The 12,780-nt window shown below is 44.8% G+C and overlaps 2 protein-coding genes across 6 annotated transcripts; one reads left to right on the forward strand and one right to left on the reverse strand.

The window, feature by feature from the left end:
• The first annotated feature begins 790 nt into the window (after positions 1 to 790).
• Positions 791 to 10,250, forward strand: LOC6555384 (protocadherin-23). 5 transcript variants are annotated; one of them, XM_026976344.1, is made up of 6 exons: positions 791 to 1,467; positions 2,400 to 2,732; positions 6,153 to 6,454; positions 7,704 to 8,747; positions 8,810 to 9,545; positions 9,728 to 10,250. In XM_026976344.1, the coding sequence occupies exons 2-6, from the start codon at positions 2,654 to 2,656 to the stop codon at positions 9,961 to 9,963; spliced, it is 2,397 nt and encodes a 798-aa protein (XP_026832145.1). In that variant the 5' UTR covers positions 791 to 1,467; positions 2,400 to 2,653; the 3' UTR covers positions 9,964 to 10,250. The 5 variants fall into 5 exon arrangements, with proteins under 5 accessions (XP_026832145.1, XP_026832144.1, XP_026832147.1 ...); XM_026976343.1 differs by having other exon boundaries at positions 791 to 1,013; XM_026976346.1 differs by having other exon boundaries at positions 791 to 1,013; positions 9,740 to 10,250.
• LOC6555385 (alpha-1,2-mannosyltransferase ALG9) lies at positions 10,228 to 12,762 on the reverse strand. The gene is made up of 4 exons (XM_001981811.3): positions 12,497 to 12,762; positions 12,076 to 12,438; positions 11,543 to 12,020; positions 10,228 to 11,486 (listed from the first exon to the last, which is right to left on the reverse strand). The coding sequence occupies exons 1-4, from the start codon at positions 12,652 to 12,654 to the stop codon at positions 10,614 to 10,616; spliced, it is 1,872 nt and encodes a 623-aa protein (XP_001981847.1). The 5' UTR covers positions 12,655 to 12,762; the 3' UTR covers positions 10,228 to 10,613.
• Positions 12,763 to 12,780: the final 18 nt, after the last annotated feature.

The following is a 12,780-nucleotide window of genomic DNA, read 5'->3' on the forward strand; positions in this document are numbered from 1 at the left end:
CTGGAGGCGAGCCTGGAAGGGTGCCGGCTAGGACGCCGCCTTGGTTCCCATGGCTACTCCACGCAATGTAAACAGAGAGAGAGAGAGAGAGAGAGGCGCTCCGAAGCGAGCGAAAGGGGTTGCACAGCCGGCTCAGTGGAGCACAACGCAGAGACGCAGGAGAGGATTCCTGCACTGGAAGCCCTGGAAGCCACTCATCACTTCCAGCTGGGGCGCGTGCGCAGTGGCGGCAAGCTGTTGTTGTTGTCATGGCACTGCCCCACCGCCGCTTTCCGCTGCTTCTGGCTGCTTCTTGCTGCTTTCCAGCCGAAACGCTTGACGAGTGATGTGGAAACATTTTCGACACAAGTAAAAGAGAGGCTTCCACCGTTTAGCCACAGCAGCGGTCAAAATAGTAGGTGCTGGACAAAGCCAGCCTGCTTCCTCATCTAAAACTGTAGTTTCAGGCGAATGAAATACATAATTCAACATTAAGGTAAATAACTATTTAGCATTTTCTGTTAATTCTGGTTTATGCTTTCCGTTTGAATACAATTACTTAAGCAACACACTTTACTTTCCCCATTTGTTCAATACTTCACGATATCGAAATGATTGAATGTAGCAACGAATGCAGATTCAGGGTGTTTTATATCTCACTTTAGAGGGTTTTCCACAATTTTGATGGTTTCTTGCGAAACCTCATGAAGCCCAACTACTTTTGTGACCTACTATTGTGGCCCGGACTGTCCGCATGTGTGCATGCATGTTGATAGTGAGCACAAGTCCAACGCACACCGGCTTCACAGGCTGTTGCTGCTTTTATTGCCGTCGGTTGTTAGGGGCGCGACTTTGGCAACATTATGGAAAATCAGTTTGTGTTTGGATCGCGATGCGAGGAGCTCGTTCAGCGCTGCGCAGTACTAACTGAAAGCGTTTCGGCCAACTTGGTTCTTTGTCAGTTTGCAATCGCGTTCATACAATGAAATAAACTACATTTGGTGCAGCTGGAAGAAAACCCACAAAAGGATTAAGTGCGTGTTTGTAAAACATAAACTACGGCGAAGCAAATAGTTCAAAGTTTCAAAATCATGAGTCATGTGAAACAGGAATAGCAATTTAAAGAAAGTATATATACTTTATATACTGAGCAGCTCAGTAGTGATTGCTTTTTTTTAACATTTGACTTTAGCAGCCTTTTTAAGTGTATCTAAAAAACAGTTTTTCAAAAAAGTGTTAATATTGGTTTTGTATCGAATGTTGGGGAAATGTTTTCCAGTTAACACCTTTAATGCACTACTTTCCTTTTCAACTTATTTGAGCTACCCACTTGCAGTCATTACCGGAATCCATATATTGTCCCCAATTAAATCTCCCTTGTGCTGATTTATAGTTTACGAGCTTATGCGAATGAAAAGCCCCTGGGGAAAACAAGTTCACAGTCTGCGGCCCAGGCGAATATTGGAAAATGTAACCGTTTTTACACAGGTGAATGACTTTTTTGTGCGCTTCCGCGGGCTTCCGGTCAAAAAAGCGTTTGCGTTTTCATTTTCGCCATCGGCCAACGGCCAGCGGCCGATTTGTATGCAAATGTTTGTCTGTCCCCCAAACCTCCGGATTCAGCCATCAAGCGATGCAACACGCCTCTCACTCCCCGCACTTTCCACAACCAAACGCCCACCCACCTGCTGTGGTATGCCATAAATCCTGGCCAGGAGGAAGCTCCTTTGGGCCGTGTAAACGGGCGTTTGAAATTCTTCCACTGGCTCAAAAATACCGGAACCAAGGAAACAAAAACAAAAACAAAAACATTGCCACCGTCTTCAGTGGCTGCTGTTGTCTATATACTCTTTAAATCCATAAAGGTATGCTAGACCGCTCTGCATACTCATTTTATATGGGAGAACTTGATCTACATTATCCCAAGATAACTAGACTATACTGAGTGGATACGACACTAGGGAGATTGAAGAATAAGGTTACATAAATAGTTTCTGTTCCAATAGAGAATTCCAAGCTGCGGTTTGGAAAAGAATCATCCCCTGTTTGCTTGTGTTATTCTTGGAGTTTCTGGCGGAATTGAATGTCGCCAATTCCGCTGGTGACAACAATGTGGCAACCGAGCAAGCGACCCAAACGCGCAACTTGGAGGTGACATGTGTGCGACATTTGCCCCACAACCAGAAGACAATGGGGCAAAGGAAGCGGTCGGGTTGGGGGTTGTGTGTATGCTGCAGATGAAGAACAACTTTCAGTTGCTAGAAGGTGGGGCGCTGGGGAGTGCTAATGTTCCAGTTGCTTTGGTTTCTGTGCCAGAGTGTTTTGTCTATCTAATAATCTTGTAATAATCTAGAAGACTCTGCTTGCCCCCACGAACCCCCAGCATTATCCATTTCAAATTGCCATTTTGCCAATTACAGCGCTAGACAAAGGAAAAGTTGCACATAAATTCAATTTGCGAACGTTTATGGCACATCGCTGATAAACGCAAAGTTATTGCTAAACTGAAAAATACGTTTCGGCCAAACAAGAGCATTACAAATGGAGTATGGAAAGTGCTAAAGAACATCCAGTGAAGTGACTGCGTTGAATCTTGTTTTCATGATTTGTGTGGAAGTGTTATGTGGCTCTGAAAAGCTGATATACTATCAACTAACTTAATTGCTGATCCTGTATGACATCGCTGTACAAAATGCGGATAAACCACCAATGGATATATTGTGCGATCTGGGCTCTCTGCTGTTTTAATAAAGGTAAATATATTTAAGTTTACATACACTTGGAATGATATCTTGGTACTCCTATGTGGCCATAGGACTTTCGTCAGGTTCGTAGATACAGTAACTTAACAATGGGATAGTTATTGAATCGGAATGTTGGTTTGGTAACTGTGGATCCAAGTGTCGTCTTTGATAATCGAAAGCAAACAAAGCAATTAACCGCATGTAACCCCCGAAGAGTAAAAACTTAAAAATAGTGAAATTCCTAGCGAGACTCCTCGATAAACCAAAGAGAAAAGTCGGCGAAGAAAACAAACGGAGACGTCAACTTCGTTCTGGTCCAACGATTTATGACGGATAAAAGTTTTTACCTGACTTACTGGGGTTTCGCCCACCCCCAAATCCCCAAGCCCCATCGCAATCCCGCCCCATGGGGCAGCTGTCAAATGGTTTGCCTTTTCTGGATATGGATACGCAGGCCAATTGTGGTCATGAAGTTGCTCCAATTTCAAGTTCCATTTGTTGCATTAATTTCGGTTCATTACATTGTCATACACGAGTGCTATCGTTACTCCACTTGGGCATAGAACATATATTCCGACGAATGTGTCTTAATGGCTCTGTCACAGTTCAAGTTCTTCCTTAACGGGCTTGCCATATACTCGTATGTAGCTGGCATGGCTTGACCTGTGCCACAAAATTGATTGCGAAATACTTATGTCGATGCTTACGATGTTTAACCAGACAGAACTCGCATCAGGCATGGAGCCACAAGTTGCTGTTTGGAATCGGAATTCCAAAAAAAAAGCCCTATACCTATATAACTATATACCTTTGGCCAAAGTCAGTGGCCCAGACCGAGGAGTTTGTCGTTTCGTTGGCGTTTTCATGAAAATCACCAAGCTGAACGGACACTTTTTCTCTTTTTGGGCTTTCATGCTTTTGTTTTATCAAAAGAAACCAAAACAAACCAAATGAAAATTTGTTTTCTGAACTTTTTGATTGTTGAAACTTTTCTCCACCACATCCATATCCATATGCGCATTCACGTATTTTCGTATTTCGGGCAAATTTGTTCAGCCGCCAACTCACTTTCATTTGTCTTACACTCTCCCACTTGGCAAAAAATAAAAATAAGAGTAGAACTTATGTAATGTTTAGGTGGGTTTTTGGTTTTTGGTTCGCTATTTAATCTCCACTCTATTTGGGTAAAGCTTCGCGGATTTACGCTTCAGGTATTTGCGGCTTATGGATGAGTTTTGGAATCCAATGACTCTAATTAGTCTTGGTTTTTAAATAAAGCGGATTGCATACATGCATTCGTTACTAATTGGTAGGATAGTTGGGTAATTTCTGTGCGGGATTCCAGTGCGTAGTCCCGATTTAAGATTACGATTATAAAACTTTCCATTTTCTCCAGAAAGTAGTGCATGTACGTGAGCTATCAGCACACATCTGAGAGATTTTGTAATAAATCCGCAGCAATTAGACTAATTTTCAAAACACTTTTAACTGTCGAAGAAAGTCTACGAACGGAGCTCTTCATTGCCATGTGCATTGCCCAATGTCACAACAATTAACCCACAACGGAGATCTTGAAAACACTGCTAGAAGATTTCACTCTGCCACATCTCAGTTGTATCCGTAACTCGTATGGAGAAAATCCCGCCGGAGATGACTGGCGACCCACAGTCAGGGTCATTCCAAGTCGTTTGTAAACCGACAACCGTTTACCAGAACAAAATTAAAAAAATAAAAGATACAAGCTGAAGTTATACTGTTAACACATAGTTAGAACTTGTTCTTAAGATGGTCAAGGGGCTGGAGGTGTAAACCGGAACATTTCAGGGGAGATACTTGCAAGATTATAATTGCACTGCCCAAAGAAGGTGTTATGTCATGCTCCCATGGGAGTTAAGTAATTGGTCGTGGTTTGAAACCATTACATCCATATAAATGTGCCATTTAAGATACACAAATGTGTAGTTTGGAAAATAGGCCGAGAATTAGAGACTTTCTTCTAGTTTTTTTCCGCACAAACTTGAACCAATTTGCATACGAGGAGCGCAAGTGTTTGCATCCATTTGCATGACCCTTCCAAGTTTACCCATTGCACACTAACACAATTAGATATCAGAGCTTGTCCGGAAACGCAAATCAGCTGCGAAGCGGCCAAAGAGTTGTTCCATGTGGCCAGTTACCCACATGGATATCCACTGGGACCCACGGTGGTTGCTCTTCGCTTCTGCAGCTCTGGCCCAAAATTGCAGCACTCGAAATGAAAGAAAACGGAAGCTTAGTAGAGCGTATCCGAGGTACGAACAAACATGTCTGGTGATTCGGACAGGTGGCTCACTGGAACACAAACACTGGACCGTCCGGTCCATCCATGTGGTGGCTTCCTCTGCCTGTCGCTGCAATTTACTTTTAATTTGCAATTATCAGGACGGACCGAAAGTAAGCCTGAAAGGGAGAGAGTCCAATTTGCAGACCGATACTCGGACATGGTATTTCCTACACCACTTTTTAGGTCAAAACAAGATAAAGTGCTATAATTAAACATAAATAAAGATAGATAAAGTTAATATTTTCGAATTTCTACAACTTCATAACATCAAATTACATCAAAATTTAAAAAAAATTAATTTCTAAATTTGAATGCAGTTTATTAGAGAATTGCGCCAGAAACATTTTAAGGTATGCCACTCCAAATTCCGATGAAGATAAGCTGAGTTATGGAGTTTCTACAACATCATACATCAGAAAAATTACAAAAAAATGTAAAAAAAATTAATTTCTAAATTTGAATGCAGTTTATTAGAGAATTGCGCCAGAAAAATTTTAAGGTATGCCACTCCAAATTCCGATGAAGATAAGCTGAGTTATGGAGTTTAGAACTTCAGTCTTGGGACATTTCTTAATTTTTTGGAATTTCTAGAACATCATACATCAGAAAAATTACAAAAAAATGTAAAAAAAATTAATTTCTAAATTTGAATGCAGTTTATTAGAGAATTGCGCCAGAAAAATTTTAAGGTATGCCACTCCAAATTCCGATTAAGATAAGCTGAGTTATGGAGTTTAGAACTTCAGCCTTGGGACATTTCTTAATTTTTTGGAATTTCTACAACATCATACATCAGAAAAATTACAAAAAAATGTAAAAAAAATTAATTTCTAAATTTGAATGCAGTTTATTAGAGAATTGCGCCAGAAACATTTAGAGGTATGTCACTTCAAATTCCGATTAAGATAAGCTGAGTTATGGAGTTTAGAGCTTCAGCCTTGGGACATTATTTGAATTTCTACATCATACATCAAAAAAATTAAAAAAAAAAAAATTTCTAAATTTGAATGCACATTTTTAGAGAATTGCGCCAGAAACATTTAGAGGTATACTAGATACTCTAGACTATGGATATTACTAACATATACAATTTCCCTCAATTGTAGCTACTCTGGGAGCCATTCTGGACTCTCGTTGCTATCTGGAGGGCGGAGGTTCCGCGGAAAGTTTTCTCGCCACCGAGGATCTGGCGGTAGGCTCCATAATCGGCAAGCTGAGGATCAACGGAGATGCCAATCCGGAAACAGGCGACATCAACCTTTCATTGAGGGAAAAGAATGCTCCAGTTGAGATTCATCCAGGCACCAAGGAGCTGGCCCTATCGGTGGAATTGGACAAGGAGGGTGTTAGAGGTCCTTCGTCCATCTACGTGAATGTGATCTGCATACGACGGCATTCAACGGATCCGGTAAGCATTTCATCCCTCTATCTATACTAATGGTCTTTTCTTAGGAGGAACCCCCAAGAAACTAGGGTGGATAGGAATTAGTTAGGGTTAGCATTATCGGAAACCATATAGCCAGCCAGTCGAATTAAACCACCGAAAGTGGTGGCTAAGAACTTGTCGATCAGGCTAACGCCGCAATTAATCAGACGTCCTGGTCGTTGACCCACATAGACCACATTTCCTTGAAGCCCTTCCTGTCGGCCACTTCTGAACCGCATTCCGCACCTGCGAAGCACCCGTTCGTGCAATTCAATGGGCATCCAATTAACCTATATAGAGCAAGTGGCCACCTTCTTGAACCCATGCCGCCATACCTCCTCCAAGTAGTGCGTGTTCCCCCTGGGCTAGCTAAGCTTTGTTAAATTTTGGTAAACACGGTTCCCGGCGTTGCGGCTATTCGAGGCACTCTATAAACAATTGAAAACTTGCCAGACACAACGCCCATTTCAATTTTAGAATCAACAAAGCGCTAGTTCCTACTTCAACGGCAACTACTGCAAGTCCATTTAAACGCGAAGGAGCCTTCGAAGGTGGAAACAAGATTTGAAACAGATTAACAATGCATTCATTTCCAACGAATATCGGGTTATTTTCTAGGCAGCTATTACATATATTTGTCATCATATAGGTTCTAGACAGTAAACACCTTTCGCCACTCGAGCGATCATCTTGAGATCACAGAGTTTGGTCGAACCACCACTAGTTTCCTGGCTCTGCAGGCCCAAAAGAATGCTTCAACCCCTTTGGCGCCTGCGGTTAGACCCAACTTCGTGGCCATAAATTAGCCATTAAGGCTTCCGTTTGCGGGTAGAAATCTAGCTGGGGGTTGAAGGTGGCGGGGATGTCCTGATTTGGGGAGCGAGGTCCGCTAAACATGCAAATGTATGCAGGACATTCGGCGGCGTGCTTGGGCTTTGAACTCCTGCGAGGTCAGTGACCAGCACATGTGCTAAAAGTAAGGTGTTTGTCTTCAAGTGCATACACTCGAAAATGGGTTGCTCTACACAGGGAAAAAAGGGGTACTTGCTCGTAAAAGTGCCTAAAAATATATAAAATGTCGAACTAATATCCGAATTTCCTAATGAAATAAATCGAGTTAGCAGTCAATAAGATATTTATGGTTTTGTGTTTCGAAGAGTAAAAGAATTTGGCATTTTTTAAGTGTATACCTTTCTTACTTAATTTGCACCTCAATCAATCTCAACCACAGAGCTTCGTCATTCCCGTGAATGTGCGAGTAACCGATGTGAATGACAATGCTCCCCAGTGGATCGGAACGCCCTACACTTTAACCCTTTCGGAGGTGACCGTCCCGGGCACAAGAATCCTGCAGGGAGCCCGTGCCGAGGACGCAGACCAGCCGGGTCCCTTCTCTACGGTGGAGTATCAGGTGCTGTCAGGTCCGTACTCGGAGTACGTGCAGTTCCTCAATCCTCTGGAGGGCACGCTGGTGCTAAAGAAAGCTCTCGACTACGAGCAACTGCAGAATTTCACAGTGAAGTTGAGGGCCCAGGATCAGGGCACACCGCCGCGTCACTCGGACACGCTGCTGCGGGTGGTCATCACGGATGCTGATGACCAGAACCCAAAGTTCCAGCGGGAGTCCTACAGCGCTGAGATACCAGCGGATGGTAGGCCAGGAGAGTTACGCATGCGGCCGGAGCCAATGAAGGCGGTGGATCAGGACGAGGGTATTTGTGCGCCCATTCAGTACACGATAGTCCAGTCGCAGGATGCCAAGTACTTCCGCATCCATCCGCACAATGGAGCAATTAGCCTGTTAACACCCATTGGATATGCGGATGTGGCCAACGGAGCCACATTGGTGGTAAAGGCCACGCAGATCGACAATCCAGATCGTTATGCCTTGACCACCGTCCAGTTGACGCGACCTGGCAGTCACAGCGACTTGAGCACTCTGGCCTTTGTCCAGAAGCGATTCGTAATGCGCATTCGCGAGGATACGGCAGTAGGAAATCGAATTCTAGCACTGCCCACCAATAAGCCCGGCAAACACCTCAAGTACATCATTCCCGACCCCGTGAATTCCCAGTTCTTCAGCGTAGGATCGCTGGGAGAACTTGTTCTAGCCAAGCCACTCGATTACGAGAAGATGACCAAGCACGAGTTCCAAGTCCTGGCCACCGATGGCATGACCAACAGCACCGCGGAACTAACACTGGAGGTAATTGACGTCAATGACTGGGAACCTCGATTCCGGGAAACGCACTACGAGTTTATGGTGCCCAAAAGCGTAAGTGTTTAAAAAGCGATATTTTACTTCTTAATCTTACCTTTAAAATTTCTCACATCCAGCAGTCTCTGCAATCCCGCGCGGATTCCTTCGAGGGCGTGCTCATCGGCAAGGTGGAGGCTGCGGACGGGGATCGCAATGACAAACTGGAACTCTCGTTGCGTGGTCAGCACGCCGGACTGTTCGAAATTGATTCCATTGGAAACATCTACATGCGACCCGAGCAGCTACAGAGTTTAAACGAGTCCACGGTTCATCTGATAGCCATCGCCACGGACACGGGCGTGCCACCCAGAAGCACTTCCGTTCCGGTGAGTGTCACCATGGAGGGTCTGACCCTGGCTCGGTCCGGATGGAACAGCAACATGTTGGGCATGTTCGGCATGATTGTGGGCCTCTTTCTGATGATCATAGTGGCGCTCAGCTGCTACATAGTGCGATCGAAGAAGCAAGGCAAGAGTGCATCCAGTGGATTGGGACTCGGTCGGAATCGGGTGCACAGCCAGGCGCACAGCAGCGTGTCGTCGGCCAATCTGGTTACCCACGAAAAGCTGGCGGGGAATGGCAACGGCAACGGCAACGGAGCCAGTGTAACAAGCGGCGGAGTCTCCGTGCTGCACATGAAGCACGGCGGTAATATCACCATGGCCAATCCGATGAACAATGGCTTGCATCACGTGGCCAGTGGAGCCAGCAGTAGCATGGCCCTCGGTAGTTCCGCCGCCTTGTTGGAGCGGGAACGAGAGAGGGAGCGGGACCGGGAGCGCCAGCGGGAGAGCTATGCGGCCACAGTGCGCAGTAAGTGCAAGTCAATCATTATCATTCCCAATGGTGCTAGTCGATAACTTAGTTCATTCAAATTACAAAGTAAATTAAAAATTAATAGCGTACAAATTAAGAAAGTAATAAATTAGATTTGCATCTATGATCCTTCCCAACATACTGCCCCCATTCTCACCCGACACATTCACTATTAAAAGTCTTCTTGCCAGGCATAGTTTCGCGTGCTTCCGCCAACGGCCAGCTCTTCGAGGAGGATGAGATCGAGCACGACTCACTGCAGACGGAGAACAACAACCGGAAAGTGGCTGCCACGGGAGCGGCAAGCGGCGGGGTCACCACCATCAGCACCACCCCCGCCCATGCGGGCTCCAATCTTCTATCCGCCACCGATGCCATGGGCTCCTCGGAGAACAACTTGACGGTCTACTTTTAGAGCGCAGGAGGGGAGCCAGCTACTCCCGGAGAGCTTGTAAATATCGCTGCTAAGTCAGTTTAGGATTAGGTTTAGGCCCCGCACACGTGTATGTACATTGAGTAGACCAAATATAGCATTGTAAACAGACTCAGCACCAGATCTAGACTAAGTCCAAGCGATTTCCATTGTAAAGTTTTGCTTCCCAGATTGTAAGAGGATCCGTCCAATAAAGTTTTCGACTATTCAAGCATGTTGGCCCCTTCCATGCAAACAGTTTTCCTTACGAATCTCGTTGTTTATATTCTTGACGCTTATGTTCTACTTCGATTCTGGTGATCTTCACAACTTTGGCATGGACAAAACAAAAATAACTAGAGTTAAAAACGTTTCACTGACTTAGAACAGATATTAGGATACTTCAAATTCAATGCTGGGTAAGAAAGATTAATTGGAATACAGAAAAGAGCTCTCAGGGGTGGAAAAGTATCTTTAAATCACTATAAATTCAATATGAATTGAAGCTATAGTTTCTTAATCATAATTTCCTGGAATTATTTTAAGATTAATGCGTTTTTTGTATTAAAAGAATTAGAGAGCCACCCCATATGCTAAGGATACATTGCAGTTTTTGTTGCATGACTCCAGACCCCTTCCATCTGGGCCTGCCTTTACCTGCCATTTCGTTTCGTCTTTCGCTTGAGCAGGTTGAAGTCTCCGTACTGAATGTGATTGTCGGTCAGGAATGGCACATAGAAGGCACGTAACACCTTGTGCGACTTCTCCGGAATGAGGAAGGGCAGGCTCTTCATCACCGACCAATCTTTGGATCGTTTCGAATAGTTGGGTTCCAGAGCCGTATACTTGCCTTCATCAAAGTCGACGAGGAAATCGCAACGGTCGTAATCAAAGTACATGTGTTCATTTTCCTGATTGAGATCGTTAAAATACGGTTGCACTACTTTAGTAGCATTTTGGCCTTCGTCATAGTATGCAGGGAGCATGCCCCGGAACTCAGATTTCAGGAAACGCAGTCGGAAGTTTTTGGCGGGAAAGAAGAAGCTTCCCGGATATCGATGCCAATCTTTGCCAATACACACGTTGTATATCACATCCGGGTCGTATTGTGGTGTCGCCTTAAACTGGTTTAGCTCCAGCATCAAATCCATCGGGGCATGGTAGTTCCTGTACAGGGCAAACACCCTGGAAAGTCCCAACAATGTGCTGGTCACCATTACCAGGATGGCAATGAACATGCTGTGATCCAGATAATGAACTCCCGCCTTAATTTTGAATACCAGCGATTTGAAGCGGAAGAAAATGCGCTGATACACATCCACAGTGATGGCTCCACAAAGCGAGATTAGAGGATATACGGGGAACAGAAAGCGCTCTTCCTTATGCGGCTGTGCAAAGAAGACAAGAAGCCACAGGTACAGGGGAGCCAGTGAGATGTAGTGGGGGAAATTTAACGTCGACTTTGATTTGGCTGGCACAATCAAATAGTCCATGACCAGCATTATGGGTAGTTGAAGGGCCAGGAGCTATAAGGGAAAAAGTTTTCATAAATTGAAAAGAGGTAATAGATACAATAGCTCACCCAAATAATATTAAAGTTAAGGAAACCATTGATGATGTAGTAACTTAGTGGCTCCGTGCCAAAGATGTTAGGTCCGTGGCTGGTAAACACATTGTACCACACAATATTTAAAGGAGCAAATGTCAGTTTACCAAAGTAGCTGGTATCAATGGCAATCATGGGAATGGCAACCGTGGCGCCCGATATCAACGTCCACTGAACAAAGGTCTTCCAATCCCGCTGCCTTAGCAGCATCTCCAGCACCAGCGGAATGCCAATAAGTGCAGCAAATGGCCAACCCAGCAAAGCGGATATGGCTGTCAGAAATATGGCAAAACAGTAATTTTGTTGCCACCAGGCGGCTAGGGCAGCACAACCGAAGTACATAGAAAAGGAGGAGGGCAGTAGAGCGGTGCTGGACACAAACATGCCCACACTGAAGAGTTGAAATATTAGCCACAGACGACCGATGTGAATTCCAAACTCTTGGCAAATGGACCTAAAATAAAGTTATATTAATTTTGGACAGTATTTGGTAATATTGTCATGCTTACTTGTACATATATCGCTCCATTACGGCACAACCGAAACCCAACATACATCTCACCATGTAGAAGATGAGAATGGGACTGGGATTGAACAGCTTTTGGTAAAAGTATCCGGGCACGCCCTGCAGTAATAGGTAGGTGTACGATCGGAGTCCGAACTGCGGACTGTATTCCCACGTCTGGAGCCCATGGCCATTGATGATGTAGTGCAGCGGCTCCCAGTAGTTGAAGGTCTCGTCGCAGTCGGCTATGTACGCCCAAATGGCGCTGCACAATCGGGCACTCACGAAGGTTTTGAAGGCGGTCTGGACACTGGGCATTATGGGATTGGGCATTCCCCTCTCCTGCCCACCACTCGTAGGTATGTTGCTGCGGCGGATAAATAAATGCGATTAGTTGAATTCAGAATTTGCAGACCAATACTTACCGCTTTTTGGCATCTTTATCCTTCTTTTTGCCGGCCGGTGCGGCTTCCTTGGCCTTGTTGTTGCCGTTCAGACCCGGTCTTTTGGGCGGCTTCTTTGAGAGAATCTGGTTGTCCGCCTTGTTGGCTATGTAACGGGCGCGCGCAGACGGAGGCGCCATAATCCGGACTTTCTGGGAAAATTGCCGGCGGAAAAGTTGCAAAGTATTGTATATTATCAATATTATGTGGCGCAGGTTATCGATATCATCAAAGATATCGTAAGAAACATGCATTTCAGCTGGGGT

This window comes from Drosophila erecta, unplaced genomic scaffold, assembly GCF_003286155.1.
Source record: "Drosophila erecta strain 14021-0224.00,06,07 unplaced genomic scaffold, DereRS2 tig00000000-arrow-pilon, whole genome shotgun sequence".
NCBI lineage: Eukaryota > Metazoa > Arthropoda > Insecta > Diptera > Drosophilidae > Drosophila > Drosophila erecta.

Bases quoted from the DNA above. Each gene is read 5' to 3' on its own strand.
- LOC6555384 (XM_026976344.1), top strand. From the start codon at position 2,654: ATGACATCGCTGTACAAAATGCGGATAAACCACCAATGGATATATTGT. The intron at 6,455-7,703 runs GTAAGCATTTCA...TCTCAACCACAG, and splicing joins GACGGCATTCAACGGATCCG to AGCTTCGTCATTCCCGTGAA. The intron at 8,748-8,809 runs GTAAGTGTTTAA...TCTCACATCCAG, and splicing joins AGTTTATGGTGCCCAAAAGC to CAGTCTCTGCAATCCCGCGC.
- LOC6555385 (XM_001981811.3), bottom strand. From the start codon at position 12,654: ATGGCGCCTCCGTCTGCGCGCGCCCGTTACATAGCCAACAAGGCGGAC. The intron at 12,021-12,075 runs GTAAGCATGACA...ACTTTATTTTAG, and splicing joins ATGGAGCGATATATGTACAA to GTCCATTTGCCAAGAGTTTG. The intron at 11,487-11,542 runs GTGAGCTATTGT...TTTCCCTTATAG, and splicing joins TTAACTTTAATATTATTTGG to CTCCTGGCCCTTCAACTACC.